The sequence below is a fragment of the Chiloscyllium plagiosum genome, chromosome 14 (genome assembly GCF_004010195.1).
Source record: "Chiloscyllium plagiosum isolate BGI_BamShark_2017 chromosome 14, ASM401019v2, whole genome shotgun sequence".
Lineage (NCBI taxonomy): Eukaryota > Metazoa > Chordata > Chondrichthyes > Orectolobiformes > Hemiscylliidae > Chiloscyllium > Chiloscyllium plagiosum.
The window spans coordinates 27,748,579-27,771,800 of record NC_057723.1 but is presented as its reverse complement, the minus strand read 5'-3'; the positions used below and the strand labels follow the sequence as shown (position 1 = coordinate 27,771,800).

General features: G+C 38.7%; 1 protein-coding gene across 2 annotated transcripts in view; it reads left to right on the top strand.

The window, feature by feature from the left end:
* The window catches only part of LOC122556579 (follistatin-related protein 5-like), a 563,792-nt gene that overhangs the window by 525,581 nt on the left and 14,989 nt on the right, over positions 1–23,222 (top strand). The window contains exons 11-14 of one of the 2 annotated variants that reach the window (XM_043703425.1): positions 7,403–7,429; positions 10,954–11,072; positions 17,732–17,881; positions 18,827–18,934. In XM_043703425.1, coding sequence (XP_043559360.1) covers positions 7,403–7,429; positions 10,954–11,072; positions 17,732–17,881; positions 18,827–18,934 — 404 coding nt within the window. The remainder of the gene's footprint in view (positions 1–7,402; positions 7,430–10,953; positions 11,073–17,731; positions 17,882–18,826; positions 18,935–23,222) is intronic. The other variant, XM_043703426.1, reaches the window with a different exon arrangement.

Sequence of the window (23,222 nt, the reverse complement as noted above, 5' to 3'; positions counted from 1 at the left end):
GAACGGCCAACTTTCAGTTAATGCTAATATTGACACTGGTGCAACTACAAGCATAATCTGGTCATTCAGAAATGACCTAGGACACTCAAGGAATTTAATCTTCAAAGACAAATAGCAAATCTATAAGCATTAAATCAAGAGATGCTAAAGCATATTCATATAGATCACAAGGTGCAGAAAACAAGTGTTTATAATGACAATTACTTGCAGCACACCTACGGACATTGATCAACTAATCAAGTTACGTGAAACCTCAACTCCATCAATTTCAACAATCAAGAGATTCTCTCCCTGCATGATACACCTTCCAAGTCATGGTGCACAATTGCCACTGATATTTTTCATGTCCATGGATTTGATTACATTCTGATGACTGACTACACGAAATCCCCTTTTGTGCGACAAATCAAAGATACCATGAGCTCATCAGTTCTGGACACATTGACAGTTGCCATCAGTATGCTTGTTATTTCACAAGAATTTTATCTGACAATGCTTTGCAGTACACTAGCGCATTGTTCCAAGATACAACACTTTCTCACTACTCACAGTCGAAGGTTTCACAGAAGGCACTGCCCATACTGTAAAATGCATGATAATTAAATGTAAATTGACTTGCCGAAATGTTCAGAGAGCAAAGTTAGATCCATGTGTGTTTTTGGAAGCATCTCTTCTGTTCCTGATGGAGTATCAATGTTAAGTACAGTGACCTAACTGATACCTCTTTATCAATTTACACTCGTCAATTCTCTCAACTACTCTCTTCACCAAGAATTTTCTCCTTGGTGAAGGTGCAACTTGAATACACCAGCCCTGCATCAACCTTCCACTTCCATAAATGTATCCCCTCCTTAGATTCATAATAATTTCCAATCTTTGTTTTCTGAACTTTTCACAATTTATACATCGGAAAATACTTTTCAAATTCCATTTATTTTTGCTGCTGGGCTCTTCTCAAACTCTCTATTTGCTTCTCTGGTTTGTATTTTTCAATTCCACTCTGAACCTTCCCTACCTTTCCATTGTCAAGAAATTGCATCAGACGTACAATGTCCCCGATATCACTACAACAATTCGTGGATGTGTCCTGAACCACCAGAAGGATACACAAACAGAAATGGTGGCATATGGGTGCGCAGTCTGGCAGAAGCGGAACATGGAGTCTTCCACATTGACTGCACACCCCATATAGTCTCATTGCGTGACATCAAGAGTGGACAAGGAAGTCTACCACTGTTTACCACCTACTGCTCTCCTTCAGCTAATGAATCAATATCATTGCACAATGAATGTCATTTATAAGAAGCAAGGGTGGCAGAGCACGGAGTGTACTCTGGTTGTGGAATTTCAATGTCCATCACTTAGAGTGGCTTAGCAGCTGGCTGAGTCCAACAGGACAGAGTGATAGACTGGGTCAATGGCAGGTGATGAGGGAAACAAGAGGGGAAATCCTACCTAAAGGGTTCTCACCAATCTACTTAACACATATGCATCATTCCATGATAGGATTGGTAGGACTGACCACTGCACAGCCCTTGTGTAGACAAGGTCCCCTCTTCACAAACAGGATATTGTCCATTGTTCTGTGTGGCACCACTGCCATACTAAATAGGACAGACTTTGGAATAGATCTAGCAACACAAAAACTGGGCATTCATGCAGTGCTTTGGACCATCAGCAACTGCAGAATGTATTCAACCACAATCTGTAACTTCATGACCTTACAGATCCCACCAAAGAGTGTAGAAGGGAATGTCAGAAACCGCATCAGGCATACATAAAAATGAAGTGTCAGCTGGTGAAATTACAACACAAGATTTTTTTTGTGTGTGTAAAAGCAGCATGGAATTGGGGGCACAGGGGGTGGTGGAGAAGATAAACATTTCCGCATCCAACAGACTGGATGTCACATCCAGTCATCAATGGTGTTGGACATTAAACAACTCACTGGAGGTAGAGGGTCCACAAATAGCTCCATCCTCAGTGATGGTGGAGTCCAGTGCATCAGTGCACAAGACAAGGTGTTTTCATCTAACTTCAGCCAGAAGTATCAAATGGATGATCCATCCCACCCTCCTCCTGCTATCTCCAACATCACAGATGTCAATACTTAACCAATTTAATTCACCATGCAAGATATACAGTCATTGAATCATACAGCACAGAAACAGGCCCTTTGGTCCAACAAGTCCATGCCAAATACAATCCCAAACCAAACTAGTCCTAGCTGGCCCATATCCCTCCAAACCTTTCCTTTTCATGTATCAACCCAAATGTCTTTTAAATATTGTAATTGTACCTGCATCCACCACTTTCTCAGGAAGATCATTCCACACACGAACTACCCTCTATGCAAAAAAAAATTGCTTTTTAGGTCTTTTTAAAATCTCTCTCCTCTCACCTTAAAAATGTGCCCCTGGTTTTGAAATCCCCCATCCTAGGAAAAAGACAACTCCCAGTAACTCCATTGATACCTCTCATTATTTTATAAACTTCTGTGAGATCATCTCCCAATCTCCAGTTTAAAAAGTCCCAGACTATCCAGACTTTCTTTATAACTCAGACTTTGCATACCCAGCAACATCCTGAGAAATCTCTTCTGAAACCTCTCCATCTTGATCATATCCTTCCTATAACTGGATGACCAGAACTGGACACAGTATTCCAGAAGAGGTTTCATCTCAACATGTCTTCCCAACTCCTATACAGGTCGTTCTGCTGTAATGCATGTTTTGTTAATGTGAATTCAAAATAACCTGATTGATGGACTGTTTACATTGTTTCTAAAGTGCAAACTTTTAAACTTACATTGCCAACACTTTTAGTGCTGCTTCTAAAGGCCGATTTTTCTATAATGCAGGGTTGCACAGAGAAGAACTGTCTATACTCAAAGGACTGAACAATAAAGGCAAATGTGCCAAACACGTTTTTAACCACCTATCCATACGTGATGCAAACTTCAAAGAATTATGTATCTGGATAGGTCCCCCTGTTCTACAACACTACAAGGCCGTACCATTAATTATATAAGCCCTATCTTTATTTGTTGTACCAAAATCAAGGGCAATTTGGAATGGACAATAAGTGCTAACCTAGCCAGCAGGGACAAATCTCATCAATGATTTTTTAAAAAATGTTTCCCTCTTTGACCAACCTTTGGTCACATTTCCTGATGCTTGTTCCTTTGGTTCAGAATTCTTTTTTTCTCCAATTACACCTCTTTGATGTGCTTTAGGACATCTTTGCACATTTACAGTGTTATATAACTTCATGTTGTTGTTAATATTAAATTGAGTAACTCAGTGGAGTTAACACTAATCCAGTTGGTCAGATGCTATATTCACAAGTTACCAGGTTTGCAGAAAATTCCAATAAATAGAGCGAACGTTTTTTCTACATATGTGAGAAAATCTAGAAAAATGAAATTTTAAACTCATAATTAAAACAAAGTGCCAGTTATGTTTTTATATATTATGTTACAGCTCTGTATATTGCTTTTGTGTCCTTGCTGTGTGTTATGCCTCTAGGCTTTTCATTTAACTTTGGCTGCAGTAGAATTTAATTAAAGAGTGTTTTATGAGATAAATTATTATATGACTTATAGCTTCCTCATGGTAAATTGCAATTGCTTTTTTTTGACACCCTTAATTTTATCTCAGTCAAAAATTTCCTTTGAATTATTTTTAAGCAGTTGCTAGGACAATGCTATTAAAAGACAGGAAAGTGTGAAAGGAAGGCCATCTACAACTTTTACTTTCTTAAATACCTGAGATGTAGAGATTAAATTGAAACAAAATAGGATCAATATGAGTCTTATAATGTAGAACACAAGCAAGCTGATTACAGAAGCTATAAAGAAGAACTAAAAATGGGTGGGTGGCAATAAAAATGCCAATTGATTAGTGGATGACTTCAAAAGGATCACAGAAATACTTAATGTACATAAATCATAAAATATACAGTCAGAGAAAAGCTGGATCAATTCCGCACCAAGCAGGATTTTTTTCTAGCGGAGGCAGAAGGCATGGCCGAGGTATTAAATAAGTAATGCATCAATAAAGGAGCATTGTGGGTCTACCTGCTACACGTAGATTCCAACTACTTAAGAATGCAGCTCACCATGTCCTTCTCATAGGCAAAAAAAGGACAGGCAATAAATGCTGGCCCAGACCGCAATGCTCACTTCCCATGAGTGAATAATAAACAAAGTAGAGGATACTACTAAAGTCACGGTAAAAGACAAAGTACTTAAAAGTTTGCAGAGCTCAAAGTAGAAAAGTCAGCTGAACTGAATAAGCAATATCCTAGATTGCTAAAAGAAGAGAACGCAGGGGAAGTGACAAAAGTTGTCTAAGCAAGAGAAAGTAATTAGTGAATGCTTTTTTAGAGCGTAATAGATATATAATGATATAACCCAGGTGTTAGTATTTAGATTACATTAGACTCCCTACAGTGTGGAAACAGCCCTTCAGCCCAACTAGCCCACACTGACCTTCCAAAGAGTAACCCACCCAGACCCATTTCCATCTGACTAATGCACCTAACACGCTGGGCAACTTACCATGGTCAATTTTAATGACCTCCATATCTTTGGACTGTGGGAAGAAACCCACACAGACACAGGGAATATGTGTAAACACCACACAGTCACCTGAGGCTGGAATCGAACCTGAGATCCTGGTGCTGTGAGGCAGCAGTGCTAGCCACTGAGCCACCATGCCGTAGTATTAGAATGACTGTTATATTTTGTGTATAGTGATGTGGATATAGAGTCAAAATTTCAAAGTTTACAGTAGTCGCAAAAGTCAGAAATGTAGTGTGATTGTGATAGTCATCAGAAGAACATAAGCAAGTTAATGGCAGTGTGGACATTTAGGAGTTTAATGTGGAGAAATGAGAAATCATGCACTGATAAAAAGAAGAGCAGCAATATGACGAAATGGTACACTATGAACAGGAATATAAGACCAGAGAAAGCAGGGGGTGTTATGAACACAAAAGTTTGAAGAATGTAGGAAAAGAAGGCTATTAATAAATTTATGGTTTTATACTGCTAAAGCCCCAGCTATAGTGTTTTGCTAAATTCTGCATTATTTAGAAAGGATGTTAATCCCTCAGATAGAATGTAGAGGAGATTTACAGGAGAGATGCCTGAACTGTGTGTGTAGAATTTAAGATTCTTGGAGAAATTAGAAAAGCTGGAGTTCTTCCCAGATGAAAATAGATTAAGGAGAAAGATTCAAAATTAGAATAATGTTTCCCATGACAAAGAGCCAGTAACCAGAGAATAGAGATTTAAGATAGTTGACTCTCTTAAAGAGCCAACATGGGATATTGGGTTGAATGATCTTCTTTTGTGCTGCATCATTCTATAATATTGAGAATGGTAGAATTAATTTGATACATTTTCATTGCAAGAGGGAACATTTAGGCTCATTTGACATTTTCAAAAAAGCATGAAAGGAGACTTTCGTTCCATCAGTCTGGGCTGAATTTTAATTGAGGTTCCAGTGTTGGGGTAATTTGCATTACCCAAATCCCACTTCTTTCTAATTTTCATGAGTATTTCATTATTTGCTTCACATGGTTAAAGATGTTCCATCTTCATGAAAATGCATTTCACAAATTTTAGAAAGGGCCAAAGAAAACTGTGCATCATTTTTATAATCGTATCATCACACATAGTGACACAAGTTGTATCAATGTGATTCATGTCATCATGGCTTTTAGACTGAAATAAGACAAGATTTTTCATGAAGATGTTATCTCTTTTTGTAAAATAATTAATATTTCTGTTTCTTCACATCTTGTAAATTATCTTTTTTGTCGTGTTTCCTCACAGTCTGATAATCTGGCTTTTATAAAACTCTTTGAAGATTGACAATGGCTCCAATAGTCTGACTCTAGACTACAAACTCCAAGGCAGTCTATTTATTATCCTCTGGCTGAACATTTCATTTCCAATAAAATCAAAAGAATTTGACCAACAAAAGTCAATTACCTGAAACTTTATGGCAATTTTATATTAATACTGTGAACATTTGAGAATGATTTATAAGGCTTTAATTTCACTGAAGTTGTGAATAATTCAGTAGCATGTCTTAGAGTCACAGAGTCTCTTATGTACAGCATGGAAACAGATCCTTAAGTCCAATTTGTTCATGCTGACCAGTTATCATAAACTAATCTAGTTCCATTTGCCAGCACATGGCTCACATCCTTCTAAACCCTTCCCATTCATTGCCCATCCAGATGCTTTTTAAATGCTGTAATTGTACCAGCCTCCACCACTTCCTCTGGCAGCTACCCTCTTGAAACACTGAAATGAATTATAACCTTTAAATCACCTTTGTGTCTCTCTGTTTTAAAATACCATACAATAAAAAACATTGTAGGTAGTTTCTCCATAGGTAGAAACTTCATGTATGGGTAGTTTTCTGTCCCCTTTGTTCACTCAGCAATGACGAACTTGCAATTCAGAAATAAAGTAAGACTACATTTATATAGCCTTTTAGAACCACCAGGCTCCTCTCAGTGCTTTACCAGTCAATAAAGTATTTTTGAATAAAGTCTCTGTAGTAATGTAGGATTTCAGTTTTGTAATTATCAGCAGATATGGATAGAAAGAAAGTATAGCAATAATAGTTGCTAAAAAAGAAGCTAATGAATAGATATGTTGCTATTTATTGCAATGAGTATATAAATAGACTTGTTGCCTATAGACATCTATCATTTGGGACCTGATTTTCTTAGTTACTATATGATACATTTTTCAAATCAGACCCTTGCATCACAGACCAACTCAACTTACACTTCATACTCCATCCACGCTATTGTGAACTGAGAGTTTATCGGAAACCATGTGACCCCAAGAACTCGAACAATACCTAACACCTAACTGGCGACATGCAGCACCTTCTTTCACAATGCTTATAATTAAAGTATGATTTAACATGCACACCTACATTTCAGATACATTTGTTAAAAGGTCGTTGTAATAACGTTGGTTCAGATAAAATGGACTTAAGCCACGTCACTATAGTGAGCAATGCTGTTGAAAATAACTTCCAAGATAAGCAGTTTTGGAGGAAGAATTGCCACCACTGTGATCATTATTGATATCTCGATCCAGCTGAAAAGAATTTTAGTATACAATAATGAACCCACTTCCATTTTCCACTTCTCCCCTCCAGTGAATGGAAGATAAGAGGAGAATTAAACAATTGGAGAAAGGGGTTACAAACAAAATTAAATGTATTTATGGTTAAAATTAGTCTTTTTACTGAATATATATATATGAATATGAGCAGTTTTGCATGTGTGAATTAAATAAAATTTTTGACATATTTTTCCCTTTTTTTTTAAATCAATTTCTGGCTTTCTCCAATCTCTGATGCTGCAGTTGCAAACATACTGTGGCGAGAGGAAGGTACTGCAGTGCATTGTTGTGTTGTAGTGATCATGTGCTTGTCCACTGTTTGTAACACAATTTATTACTTATAATAACAGGTCCTTCTCCATACTGTGCCTCTAAGTCTAATATTCCCACTACCTCTGAGACAGGCTGTATTTTTTGAGAGCATCATCACAATATGACTTACTCTTTTCAAAGTACAAACCAAGAAACTCCAGACTATCTTAAGTCTGCTAACAATGGAACACCTTCCAATAGAATTTTATGATCCCCAGATAATAAATAAAATGATTAAAACATTCTCTGTTTGTCTATACATTGATTCTGACATGATAATTGGATACTGTTTACAGTATAATTAAGTTTTCGCAGCTTTTTTGAAGGAAGAGCCACACATGTTTTTAACATAGTATTATGTAAGAAGTTAAAAATCACACAACACCAGGTTATAGTCCAACAGGTTTAATTGGAAGCACACCAGCTTTCAGAGCGACGCTCCTTCATCAGGTGATTGTGACATTCGGAGCGTCGTTCCGAAAGCTAGTGTGCTTCCAATTAAACCTGTTGGACTATAACCTGGTGTTGTGTGATTTTTAACTTTGTACGCCCCAGTCCAACACCGGCATCTCCGTATTATGTAAGAGGTCTTGTGGTTTATTAGGTGGTATCTGTGCTTCTGAGCCAGTTCATGTTCAAATCTCCACCAGTTGGTGGCTGCAGAACTATTCTCAACAGCCTAATGATGTGGCTCCACAGCCTAATAATCTTCCCAACTACTTCCCCACAATTCCCTAAAACGGAAAATGTCTGTACTAAAGAAACATCATTATGTGCAATTGACACAGTAATCATCCTTATAATATCATTGTATGCTTGCAGATAACCAAAGGTTTGCCAAATTCTTCAGAAACTATTTCCATTTAATTCAAAGTCTTTGGAGCTTAGAGTGTTCATACCATGTTCGCAGTCTGATTGGTGTTGTAGGCATCACCATTTGTGTCCTAGTACAACACGTCTAGAGAAAATAAAAAGAAGCATTTAGCTTTCAAATGTGGTCCCTGACCTTTACTGTTAACTGATGTCACCCGGGGCTGGGACAGGGTTTGTACAATGTTTCAATGGCCCAAACAACTGAAGAAAATAAAATCAATCAGGGTTTCTGATCCATCTCCCCAAATGGTGTTGTTCTTGGACAAGTAAATGCAAGTGTGGGACAAGTTGGCTGTAATATCATTCTCATAGAAAACAGTGTGCCTTCTTATCATACCCAGAAAAGCATTACTAATGTTAATAACTATGGATTTTTTCTCTTGCCATACATCTAAAGACAAAAACAACCACTTGTCAGACCTTGACTGCCATGGATGAGATCATGATTTGGAGATGCCGGTGTTGGACTGGGGTGTACAAAGTTAAAAATCACACAACACCAGGTTATAATCCAACAGGTTTAATTGGAAGCACACTAGCTTTCGGAGCGACGCTCCTTCATCAGGTGATTGTGACAATCACCTGATGAAGGAGCATCGCTCCGAAAGCTAGTCTGCTTCCAATTAAACCTGTTGGACTATAACCTGGTGTGTGATTTTTAACTATGGATGAGATCAGCTAACTATGTGCCTAGTGAATCAGGGGACATAAATGTTTTGTAGTTAATTATTTGTGTCCTATTGTATCTTAAGCTCTTCAAGGAGTTTCATTGGATTTACATATTTCCTGTCACTGTGACAGTCACTTAATGATTTTGTTTTAACTATAAAGTGCTGGAGAAATTGTCTGAAGGATTTTTTTGCCAAATTCAAAGAATCAAGAATGAATTCTGATTAAAACTTTTTTTGATTTAGAAATACACATCTGGCACTTACATTGTAGTAAGTCATTGTAGAAAGCAAGTTTTAAAAATAAATTTATTTCATAGAAGATATTAATTTTTTGGTTCCCATACTTCCTGGGCATTGAAGGTGTGGTAAATTTCCAGGATTATTGAAAGTGAAAAATATATTTTAAGGAAATGCTGATAAAACTTTTTCTAATAAAAATGCAAGACATGAGTTTTTATAATTAAGAATAAGCAACAGAAAAATACTATAATTCTGTACAGAATGAATATATAATTATCTGAGTATATTATGCAATATTACAGCTTAGTTATATTGTGTGACAGTAAATATGTATTACACAATGCATATATTACATAAGATCAGTTTGTATTAACAGTAATCATTCCATAAATATATATAAAACAATAAGTTAGAGTTCTGAATTCCCAAATCTAGTCACATATGTTTGTTATAATAAAAATATATTATGTGGACAATACAAGTTATTTGCAGAATTTAATATTAATCTACTCATAATGCCTTTTTCTTCATATAGTATGGTTAATAGATAAGCCATAAATTTTTTTGGATTGCAACTAACTAACCTTGATAAGTAAACCTTTTCCTTCCCCATCCCTAATGAAAGATAAATTGCAAAATTAAGGTTAAACTGTTGAAGATTGAAAAGGTTAATGTCAGAATAATGCATTCTGACTGCAAAGCATGCAGCCATTTGTTGTGTCTAATAAAAGGAGGACTCCAAACTAAAGGTCAGTATTTGGTCACCTGTGTTGTATATAGTCAACTGAGCATTGTCACAATAAGCAGGAGCAGCCAACACTTCAGTTGCTAACTCTTACCATTTCTTCAGTGAAAATGTCTAATTGACCATTATTTCACAGGTTATTCATATATTTCCTTGCGTCTGATTATATCCATCTATTTCCCCAAGTTTCTTCAAATTAAAAAGTTTACTTTTACACTAAACAGTCCTCATAGAACAATCTTATACAATTTAAGTCTGCCAGTGCAGAGCTGTATGTGATAGAAGAACAAAGCAGAAACTTCGATTTGGAGGTCAGAAAGTTTGTACTACAGTGTGGAGAGCTTTCTATCCACCACATCATGTGGTTAATGAACCAGATATGCTGAACTCTGTACCTCAATTACCAGTATCTATCTCCTTTTCATGAAACACTACATCATAAGATAAATGCCCCAAAATACATAGTACAGAACTAGGACATAGTATGTCCAATATATGGATTGTGAAATATAAAGTCAATGTAAAAATACTTAATGCATTTGTTTTAATGCTGTAAAAAAGGGTTAAACTATCAGATGCTCAATATGACAAATCATACGTTCCTAAAGCCTGTCGTTGAGGTATAATGGGTATGTTAATGTTATGCTTTGAGAATGCACTGATGGAAAATGACCCAATTGCATTTTCTCATAAATTCACTGTATGCAGTTGTTTTAATGCCTTTCTGATGCCAAGTGAGACTTGTCATAGAAAGTTGTTAAAGTGGCAAAAACATCTCTGCGATTTCCTTTTTCTTTGGAGGCTGCATTTCTCATGCCTTCAACATTGCTTTTCCTTTTTCTTTGCAGTGATTTCAAAAGTGTTTCAGAATTCAACCAATAATATTTCTAAAACATCTATATATTTCATTTTACAGAATGTGCAAATGAAACATTTTGTGTTTTGTCTTCAAGGACTTAGTGTTGGAAATATGTTCTATGTATTCTCTGACGATGGAATCACAATAATTCAGCCCACAGGATGTGAGATTCAAAGACAAATCAAAGCCAATGATAGGATCCTTGCAAGCTTTGTAAGTTTCAAATATTTCGACATTGTTTTTTCCTTTTAACAGCTTGCTCTTGAGTGTGCTCTTAGTACACTCCATGTCATGAAATGTTCAGCCTTACTGACTAATCTTTTCAAAGTGCTCTGCAAGCTTACATCAGTCTGTGCACCATTTGATTTCCTGATCACCTAAACGAACTGTAAATAGTGGATTCGCTCTGATAGTGTGCCTGTTCCACTTAAATCACACCTGACTATAAAGGTTGATCAGGCCTCCCCCCAGCATTAGCCTTTTTTCATTTGTGTCATATTTGACTTGTATTTGATCAGCTTTCAGTGTTTTCTGCTATGCAGATTGGCATTGTAATGTTCAAGGAGAAAGTGAGGTCTGCAGATGCTGGAGATCAGAGCTGGAAATGTGTTGCTGGAAAAGCGCAGCAGGTCAGGCCGCATCCATGGAACAGGAGAATCGACGTTTCGGGCATAAGCCCTTCTTCAGGAATTCCTGAAGAAGGGCTTATGCCCGAAACGTCGATTCTCCTGTTCCCTGGATGCTGCCTGACCTGCTGCGCTTTTCCAGCAACACATTTCCAGCATTGTAACGTTCAAAACAAATGGTGTTGTATATTACTCAGGCTTCTGTCTCATCTATTGCTGCTATCCTTTGCAAGGGTCTTAAGGTAAGGGAGATGAACTCAGGACATGTATGGGAACTTGAGACTGGGACATCATAGCTGTTGACCAGGTATCCTAAATTAATCTACTCCCCTTTGTCAGCATTTGGCCCAAATCTCTTTAAGCCCTTTCTATTCATTGACACATCCAGCTGCCTTTTAAATGTTGTGATTGTGCCAGTCTCCTCTACTTCCCCTGGCAGTTCATTCCATACATGATCGCTACCAGATGAAGGAGCAGCACTCCAAAAGCTCCTACTTCGAAATAAATCTGTTGGACTATAACCTGGTATTGTATGATTTTTAACTTTGTCCACCCCAGTCCACACCTCCACATCTTGAAGACTTTCAGAGGTGTAGGGGAATTCTTAAGAACAAAGTCAGGACAGCAAAAAGGGCATATGAGATCGCCTTGATAGATAAGGTTAAGGATAATCCAAAGAAATTCTAGAAGTACGTTAAGAGCAAAAGAGCAACTAGGGAGAGAATAGGGCCCCTTAAAGGTCAACAAGGTCATCTATGTGTGGAAATGCAGAAGATGGGAGAGATACTAAATGAATATTTCATGCGGAGAAAGAAATGAAGGCTGGAGAACATGGAAATATTGATGTCTTAAAAATAGTCCACACTACAGAAGAGGAAGTGGTGGAGGTCTTAAAAAATATAAAGACGGATACATTTCTGGGACCTGATCAAATATATCCTAGGACGCTGTGGGATGTCAGGTAAGAAATTGCAAGATCCTGAGCAGAGATATTTGTATTATCTACAGCCACGAGTGAGGTGCCAGAGGACTGGAGAGTGGTCAATATCTTGCCTTTATTTAAGAAAGGCTTTAAGGAGAAGCCTGAGAGTCCCTTCAACAAGTTGCCCAGCACTGATGTCAGACTCAGAGAGATTGTATTTACATGCATTTGGAGGGGCATAGACTGATTAGGCATAGTCAGCATGACTTTGTGCATGGGAAAATGTGCCTCACAAACTTGATTAAGTTTTTAGAGGAAGTAATCAAAAAGATAGAGGGCAGAATGGTAGACATTGTTTACTTGTACTTCAGTAAAGCCTTTAACAAGGTTTCACATGGTAGATCAGTTAGTAAAGTTAGATCACATGGGATTCAGTGAGATTGTGCCAATTGGATACAAAATTGGCTTGAAGGTAGGAGACAGAAGATAATGGTGGAGGTTGTTTTTCGTGCTGGATGCCTTGACCAGCCATGTTCCATGGGGATCCATGTTGGGTCTATTTTTGTTTGTCATTTATATAAGTGATTTGGATAAGAATTTAGGAAACATAGTAAGTTTAGAGATGACACCAAAAATGGTAGTACAGTCAACAGTGAAGAAGTTTATCTAAGATTTCAAATGGATATTGATTAATTGGGCCAATGGGCTAAGGAGTGGCAGATGGAGTTTAATTTGGATAAATGCAAAGTATTGCATTTTGATAAAACAAGCAAGGGTAGGACTTATACATTTAATGATAGCACCCTGGATAGTGTTGTTGAATAAAGAGACCTAAGGGTTCAGGTACTTAGCTCATTGAAAGTTGCAACACTCGTGGACAAGTGGTTGGGATGTCATGTTGTGGTTGTATAGGACATTGGTGAGGCCTCTTCTGGAGTACTGTGTACAATTCTGATCGCCCTCCCATAGAAGGATTCATTGCAGCATAAAAGGGTGAGGGGTGACATTTAACAAGGTTTATAAAGTCATGAGGGTCATAGATAAGATGAATAGCAAAGGTCTTTTTCCTTGGGTGGGTGAGTTCAAAACTAGAGGGCGTATTTTTAAGGTGAGAGGAGAGAGATTTAAAAGGGACCTGAGGAGCAATGTTTTCACATACAGAGTGATTCATATGCGGAATGAATTACCCGATGAAGTGGTAGATAGGGACATTGGGACAGGGACATTAAGAGACATTGGGACAGGGTACAGGATTAGGTTGGTTGAGAGGGATGTGAGCCAAATGCAACAAGTGGGAAAAGGTACATTTGAGAACCTTGGTCAGCATGGATGAGTTGGACCGAAGGGTCCATTTCTGTACTGTATGACTCAATCACTCCATGATTTTATAAAACCCTAATCTTAAAGTGCCTCCAACCTGTCATAGTTTAGCAGTTATCATACACTAAGACAATAGTATAATGGTGAGATGTCAGTAATTCTTAACCTTATTGAGCAACAGAAGGATGGGTTTCCCAAGATATGGATAGGAACATCACTCATAGACCTATCCATGCAGCTCATAATACCTGATTGTCCAAAAACTGGGAACAATCTAATTTGACTTTCTGTGAGAACAGAAAAAAAGGTAGTTTCAACAAAATATGATTAATATGTTATATTGTTAGCAAAATTCCATTTTAGATGAGAAAGCTTCATTTTTCTAATTTACTGACCTCTCCGACACTAATGTTGAATATAATTGAATGGGTGGACGTAACTTTCCAGTAGAGCCATAGAGTCATAGAGATGTACAGCATAGAAACAGACCCTTCGGTCCAACCTGTCCATGCCGACCAGATATCCCAACTCAATCTAGTCCCACCTGCCAGCACCCGGCTCATATCCCTCCAAACCCTTCCTATTCATATACCCATCCAAATGCCTCTTAAATGTTGTAATTGTACCAGCCTCCACCACATTCTCTGGCAGCTCATTCCATACACGTACCACTCTCTGAGTGAAAAAATTGCCCCTTAGATCTCTTTTATATCTTTCCCCTCTCACCTTAAGCCTATGCCCTCTAGTTCTGGACTCCCCGACCCCAGGGAAAAGACTTTGTCTATTTATCCTATCCATGCCCCTCATAATTTTGTAAACCTCTATAAGGTCACCCCTCAGCCTCCAACGCTCCAGGGAAAACAGCCCCAGCCTGTTCAGCCTCTCCCTGCAGCTCAGATTCTCCAACCCTGGCAACATCCTTGTAAATCTTTTCTGAACCTTTGCAAGTTTCACAACATCTTTCCGATAGGAAGCAGACCACATCTTGGTCAAATGGTCATTCTACATGTGTGAACCTGCATAGTCACAGTAAAATATGTTACCATGGCAAGTTTTACAGCAAGATGTTAATATTCCCTCAGATGACATCCACACTCACCAATTTCCAGCAGGATTAATAACACTGGATTTTTGTTTCTCATCAGACCCTCGAATACAAAATTTCCACTTGTGAGATTCCGACTGTTGTCATCGATGAGATCAGTTAACTATCAGCCTCCTAAATCAGGGAATAGTCGTACTCATAAATATTTTGCACTTAATCATTTGTTTCCTGTTGCATCTTAAACTCTTCAAGGAGTTTCATTTAATTCCAAATTTCCTGCTCACTGTGAAAACCAATTAATTATTTTGTTTTAATGTTAAAGTGCAGTAGCAATTGGCTGATGGTTTATTTGCCAAAATCAGGAAATTGACAATCAATTCTAGATTAATCTATTGACTTGAAAATACACACCTGACCCACACATCTTAATAACTTATTGTAGAAAAACAAGTCTCCAAAATAAATTACTTCACAGAAAATGTTAATTTGCTGGATAGACATTAAAGATATTGTAAATTTACATGATTATTGGGAGTGCAAGACTTATTTTTAAGGAAATATTGATTAAACTTTTTATAATGAAAAGAGTTACAAGGATTTTTACAATTATCAATAAGCAGCAGAAAAAAATGCAGTTAATATATGCATATATGCATCAATAATTATCACACTATGTTATGCAATATTACAGTTTGATTATATTGTGTAACAGTAATATATGGTACACAATCTACTTATTAGGTTATATTAATAGGAATAATTCAAAACATATATATAAATTGATAAATTAGTGTTCTAACTTCTAACATCTAGTCCATATACTTAGAGACACAGAAATGTATAGCACAGAAACATATCCTTCGCTCGAACTCATCCATGCCGATCAGAGATCCCACCCCAATCTAGTTTCAGTTGCCAGCACCAGGCTCACATCACTCCAAACCCTTCCTATTCATATACCCATCCAGATACCTTTTAAATGTTGCAATTATTCCAGCCTCCACCTCTTCCTCTGGCAGCTCATTCCATACACACACCACACTCTGTGTGAAAAGGTTGCCCCTTAGGTCTCTTTTATATCTTGCCCTCTCATCCTAAACCTATGCTCTCTAGTTCTGGACTCCCCCACACCAGGGAAAAGACGTTGTCTATTTATCCTATACATGCCCTTCATGCTTTTATCAACCTCGATGAGGTCACCCCTCTGCCTTCGAGGCTCCAGGGAAAACAGCCCCGGCCTATTCAACCTCTCCCTAGAGCTAAAATCCTCCAACCCTGGCAACACCCTTGTAAATCTTGTCTGAACCCTTTCAAGTTTCACAAAATCCTTCCCATAGGAAGGACACCAGAATTGTATGCAATATTCCAACAGTGGCCTAACCAATGTCCTGTATAGCCACAACATGACCTCCCAACTCTTGTACTCAATACTCTGACCAATAAAGGAAAGCATAGCAAACACCTTCTTTGCTATCCTATCTACCTGTGACTCTACTTTCAAGGAGTGTGAACCTGCACTCCAAGGTGTCTTTGTTCAGCAACACTCCCTAGGAACTTACCATTAAGTGTATAAGTCCTGCTAAGATTTGCTTTCCCAAAATGCAATACCTCACATTTATCTAAATTAAACTCCATCTGCCACTCTTCAGCCCATTGACCCATCTGATCAAGATTCCATTGTAACCTGAGATAACCTTCTTCGCTGTCCACTACACCTCTAATTTTGGCGTCATCTGCAAAGCTACTAATTAAACCTCTTATGGTCACATCCAAATCATTTATATAAATGAATGAAAAGTAATGGACCTAGCACCGATTCTTGTGGTACTCCACTGGTCACAGGCCTCCAGTCTGAAAAGCAACCCTCCATCACCACCGTCTGTCTTCTACCTTCGAGCCAGTTCTATATCCAAATGGCTGGTGCTCTCTCTATTCCATGTGATCTAACCTTGCTAATCAGTCTCCCATGGGGAACCTTGTCGAACGCCTTACTGAAGTCTATATAGATCACATCCACTGCTCTGCACTCATCAATTTTCTTTGTTCCTTCTTCAAAAAAACTCAATCAAGTTTGTGAGACATGATTTCCCACGCACAAAGCCATGTTGACTATCCCTAAATAGCCCTTGCCTTTCCAAATGTGTGTAAATCCTGTCCCTTAGGATTCCCTCTAACAACTTGCCCACCACCGATATCAGACTCACTGGTCTATAGTTCCCTGGTTTTTCCTTACCCCCTTTCTTAAATAGTGGCACCACTTTTGCCAACCTCCAGTATTCTGGCACCTCACCTGTGACTATAAATGATACAAGTATCTCAGCAAGCAGCCCAGCAATCACATCCCAGCTTCCCACAGAGCTTTAGGGTGCACCTGATCAGGTCCTGGGGATTTATCCACCTTTATGCGTTTCAAGACATCCAGCAATTCCTCGTCTGTGATACAGACATTTCTCAAGATGTCAACATGTTTCCCTAAATTCTATATCTTCCAAGTCCTTTTCCGCAATAAACACTGATGCAAAATACATGTTTAGTATCTCCCCCATCTCCTGCGGCTCCACACAAAGGCTGCCTTGCTGATCTTTGAGGGGTCCTATTCTCTCCCTCGTTAGCCTTTGTCCTTAATGTATTTGTAAAAACCCTTTGGGTTCTACTTATGTACTTATTGCATATAACTGAATATTTTAATTAATAAAGATACAGTATCAGTTATACATATTGTTTAATATTAATCTACTCATGCTGTCCAAAGATTCTTACTTTTTCATATAGGATGCTTAATATAGAAGCCATATAATTTCTTGTATTGCAACAAATTAAACTTGATTGTAACATTTTTTCTTCCCTTCCTCTAATGAAAGAAAAATTCCAAAATTGAGGTTAAGTAAATAACCAGAAGATTTATTTTGTTCAAGTGATAATGCAAACACCAAGTTCAAAACTTTTTAATTTTTCACAGGAAGAGATTTGTCCAAGCAATGAACAGGAAGCCACTCAACAATGTGTCTGGGCCTCTGCTGTCAACATAAGAGATAAGTACATCTATGTCTCCCAACCCACACAGAGTCGGCTTCTTATCATTGATATTCCATCCCAGAAAGTGTTACAGGTAATTTGAACTGATGAATCGGCAATGTTTGAACGGTTATAAGGTTAAATATGCCTTCGATCTCAGCAGAATGAATTTGTCTTTAATTTTGTTTGTCAGCATGAAAATCTAGTCTCTGATAGTTGTATTAATCCAGTACCAAATTGATTTAGGTAGTATTTCCCCTGTTTATCGAAGTTGATGCACACCATATCATTTCTCTTTAACTGGCAGTCGGACTCAAAGTGAGCAGAAGCAAAGCTGTCCTACGAAGTGAAAGTGCCGTATCAGTGTGGGAGGAAAGATACTCTTTTGAGGTGGCAACTGAATAGAGGGATTGTGTAATCTTTGTGTAATACTGTAGGGAAGTGTTTGGTAGTAAACCTGTTCTTTTTAAATTATAGTTTCAAGTTTATTAGCACCCCACCTCCATTGGGATTGAATACAACCCCAAACTCATTGGGTGAAGCATCATATACAAACAATACCCTAAATATTGGAAGTTGTACAGAATGCCATGTTGGAACAAAGGATTTCATTTGTTCTCCACCTTGTGGCATGAAGTTAGGACAATTTGATTTTGTAAACTATTACATTCCTTCATCAAATTTGAACAATAACAAAATATCACTTAAACTTAAAAAAAATTACTTCATGAAGAGAGAGTTTGGTATAAACCATGATCTCATGTAAAACTTTGCTTGCCTTTGTTTTAGCTGTTAGGTTGTGGTGTAAGAGCTCTCGTGGTGCAGTGGTAGTATTCCCTACCTCTGAGCCAGAAAGCTGGATTCAAATCCCACTTGCTCCTGAGGTGCATATTGACATTTCTGAATATGTTGACTAAAAAAAACTACATAACTGAAATGCAGTTGCTCACCACCTCAAAATGGATGTCAGTCTCTCCAAATATTTACTTAAGAAAAATTTCATGCCAAATGTAACTGCTTGTCATTTATTCTTTTTTAGGCTGTATCAACTGACCCTGTCCCAGTGAAACTGCAATATGACAAGTCACATGACCAAGTTTGGGTCCTTAGCTGGGGAGATGTAAGGAAAAGGAATCCTACTTTGCAGGTATGGGAGAGTTAGTATGTCCTCCTTTACTAGAGTAGAAAAAGGTAAGATCACTGACTTGAATGATGATCAAACTTTGCAAATAATATTCCTGTACAGATTTTTATTGCTCAGGGAGACATGGGTGCATGTGGGACAGCCTGGAAAGTAGAGTAAAGATCACATTCAGACAAGTTATGAACTTACTAAGTGGAGGAGCAGGTGGCATGGAAAGTAGGATATCAAAAGACATTCATTCATTGAGGACAGCAAGACTGTAAAGAATGGTCTTTCAGAAGGGAGAGTGTGGCCTAAAGAATGAGACATCAGCAAGGAGAGGGAAGCTGTGAAAAGTGAAACTTTAGGGAGAAGAGTGAATATGACGAGCAAGACATCTCAACAAGGAGCAATGGGGGCATACAGAACAGGGTATCTAGGAGAGTGGGGGAAAAAAGAGAGGTGTACAAGGGTACACAGGAGTACAATAGGGTGTACAAGAGGAATGGATGCACAAAAGAGGAGGGTGTAGTAGAGAAGACAGGCGTTTACAGGAGAATGGGGTGTACAGGAGGAGAGTGTGGTGTTCAAGAGGAGAATAGGATGTATAGGAGAGTGGGATATACAGGAAGAGAGGAGTACAGTAACAGTGCAGTGTACGGGGGGGTGTGGGAAGTAGGTTATATAGGAGAACAGGATGGACAGGAGAGAATGCATGTATGGAGAAGGGTGTATATAGGAGGAGAATGTGGTATACAGGATCATAATGGGTTGACAGGAAGAGAGCAGAACCCAAATTACATAATCTCTGGATTATAACAGAACCATGAGCAAATTGGTATAGGAAAAATAAGATCAGAAGATGAAATGCAGCACTCAAAGACTGGTGTGGAAGAATAGATTTCTATTCAGAAGCACTGCCATTAATATTTTGAAATATGTGAGCTGTACCATTGGAGTAAGTTTCACTGGAATCACGCTGATAAAGTGTTCTGGAGAATTATTTAACTAGGGCAATACAGAGGTATTAAACTGAATAATGGAAGTAAGGGATCATATGAGCAAAGTTAGGATAAATTAAACAGAAACGACAAAGCAAAGAAGCAGTTAGGATAATGATACATCACACTTACCTCCTGTACACTTGCTCCTGTCCAACCTACTCTTCTCCTGTACTGCTGTTCTTCCATTTTGTTTTGAATGCTGAGCACATACATATACAAAGCCTTTAGTTCCATCATTGTATTCTGATTACAACCTTTGTCTTATAGACTGACACAAGTTTATACACTGTGTCCTTTCCTGATTACTACTTCGCTATCTTTATCAAATTCTCTGTGTTTGTTTCAGTTTTCCAACATCCACAATATTTTGCTTTTGTTTGAATATTCGATTGCCTTATTTAAGTAGGGATACAATTTCATTGTAAGAAGTGCAGAACAGGTTCACATGATTGATACCTGAGGTAAAGTAATTGTGTTATGAGCAACAGCTGGGCACTTCGGTCTTTATGTATTGGAGTTTAGCAGCATGATATGATAATATTGAAAAGCATAAGGTTTTCAACAGACGTGACAAGGGTGGATGCTGGAAGGATGTTTGTCCTTTTTGTAGACACTAGAACTACAGGACACAGTTTCAAATTAGGCATCTTCAAATTAAGATGGAGATGAGGATTTTTTTTCTCTCTTTGGGGATCATGAATCTATGGCATTCCCTTACTCAGAAAGCAATGCTGGTAGGTTCATTGAATGTGGTTAAGGCAGAGTCAGATGGATTGCTGATTGACAAGGCAGCTGAAGGATATAGGGAGCAGACAGGGAAATGGAGTTGAGGCCACAATCAGATCAACCATGGTCCTATCAAAATGGCAGAGCAGGTTGAGAAGTCAAATGACCTACTCAGACTCCTACTTATGAATTCATATTGTTCCTAATTAATTTGGACAAAGTTATTCAAGACTCTTTCTTTCATTCATTCATGAAATCGGTGGCTGTCATAAGGCTGGCACTTATTGTCCATCCCTTAGAAAGGTAATGGTGAGCCAGCTTCTTGATTGCTGCTGTCCATGTAATGTAGAAACACTAATAGTGCTCTTATGGATGGAATTTCCAAGATACTTATCCAGTGACAAAGAAGAACAGCAATATATTTCCAAATCAGGATGGTGTGAGAGATGAGGTGAGGAACTTGCAGATGGTGATGATTCCATTACCTGCTAACCTTGTTCTTCTCAGTGGTAAAAGTGTTTGGTTTTGAGACTTTCACCCAGAAGGTGGTGGGAATCTGTAACTCGCTGTCTGTAAGGGTGGTGCAGGCAGGGTAGTATTAGCTCATAGGTGGCTCAATGGAGGGGAATGCCTAGTAGTGTATGTATCCAGAACTTTGACTAATGCAAAGCACAAATATGCCTAGATAGAGAAGGAGGGTTTGGCAGTCATACTTGGAGGAGAAAGTGGGGACTGCAGATGCTGGAGATCAGAGCTGAAAATGTGTTGCTGGAAAAGCGCAGCAGGTCAGGCAGCATCCAAGGAGCAGGAGAATCGACGTTTCGGGCATGAGCCCTTCTTCAGGAATGAGGAAAGTGTGTCCAGCAGGCTAAGATAAAAGGTAGGGAGGAGGGACTTGGTGAAATTCTTCAAGGAAGGCATCGTTGCAAGAGGATTCGCAGTAGGTTAAAGGGTTATAGAGAGTGGGCAGGAAAGTGGAGTTGAGACCGAGATGAGATCAACCCTGATCATATTAAATGTCACAGCAGGCTCAAGGGGCTGAATGGCTTACATCTGCTCCGAGCTTTTACGTTCCTATGTTCTCCAGCTCCTGTTTCGTATGTTTTTATTCTTACAAACAGTGGGAGCATAATATAGCGACTTCCATGCCAGGAGTATACATCTGGTATAGGAACTTGTGGGCAGAGATTGCTACATGTTTAACACTCGCAAAACAGGCACAGTGAGTTCTCCCAAAGAATGAGATATTTCAATGATTTCAAATTTGGCAGCATAAGAAAAAGTCACTTATTAATTTAAGCCATTTGCGAAAAAAGCTTGAATGTTGTAACGTTGGTCCTTTTGACTTTGGCTCCCTACCAAGCCAGGGGGGAGAGGAAAGTACTCTTGATTGACACTGATGCCACATTGTACTTCCATGGTCATTTCAACGGTGCAGTCAAAGCTGAACATATGAACTAAAAGCACTAATTGAACATATTATTACAACATGGACCCAATTCCATTCTGGGAAGCGTGCTTTTGTTGACCTGTTAGTGAAATAGCACAATATCCAAGGGCAAAGGATTAAGAACAGAATGAGACCATTCGGCCCTCTGAGACTGCTAAGCTGTTCTTTAAGATCAAGGATAATCAGGGTGTCGGCTCAACTTCACTTTCCTGTCTGGCTCCCTCCTAACACCCAATTGTCGCGAGCTCAGCCTTGAACAAATTCAATGACACACCCCCGCGGCTTTTTGGTGAAGAGAATTCCATTGATTAATAAAGGGTATTCATATTCTTAAAGAGTGTCCCTGAGCTTTACAAAAGGTATATCTTCCCAGTGCCCGCCCTCTCGAGCCCTCTCTGGATCTCATGTGTTTCAATAGCATGAGCTCTCATTTTTCTAAACTCCACTGGTGCAGGTCTAACCTCTGCAACCTTTCCCCATTCAATAACTCCCTCATCCTCAATGAACTGTTCTGAATGAAATGGTATCTTTTTTCCAAATAAGGAAACCAATACTGCAGACAGCTGAAATAACTGCACGGAAGGAGCAGCGAAATCGACGTTTCGGGCAAAAGCCCTTCATCAGAAATAAAGGCAGTAAGCCTGAAACGTGGAGAGATAGCTCCATACCATCCATCATCCAATGCTCTGGAAGAAAAAGCTGTCCAGACTTTGAAGGTGGACTTAGAGAAACAGCATACAACTTCACTAGATACCAAACTTTCTTAGTTCCTGTCTGATTATAGGACCATCCCTCATGCAACTACAGGGTAGCTCCAGCAGAGTTGGTAGTGGGGAGAAGGTACTGTATCAGGTTAAATCCGATCTTCCCAGACCTGATTAAGTGGGTGAAATGGCATCAGGAATGCTATTGATGGACACAAGACTCTGTTAAGCGAGAGAGACAGTTTATTTCAGAAGATGAAGTTTGATGCAGGAATCAAAGGGATGGCCTTGCATGCGTAAGAGGCAAGGTCAGGTCCAGGGTGAGGTATAATGTTCAGGTAGGTGCAATGGACCTGAATAAGCATGTGGACTAAATGAAAACTGCAAACTTGCTAACAGTGCAGGAGCAAAATGTGCCCAGCTCCTCA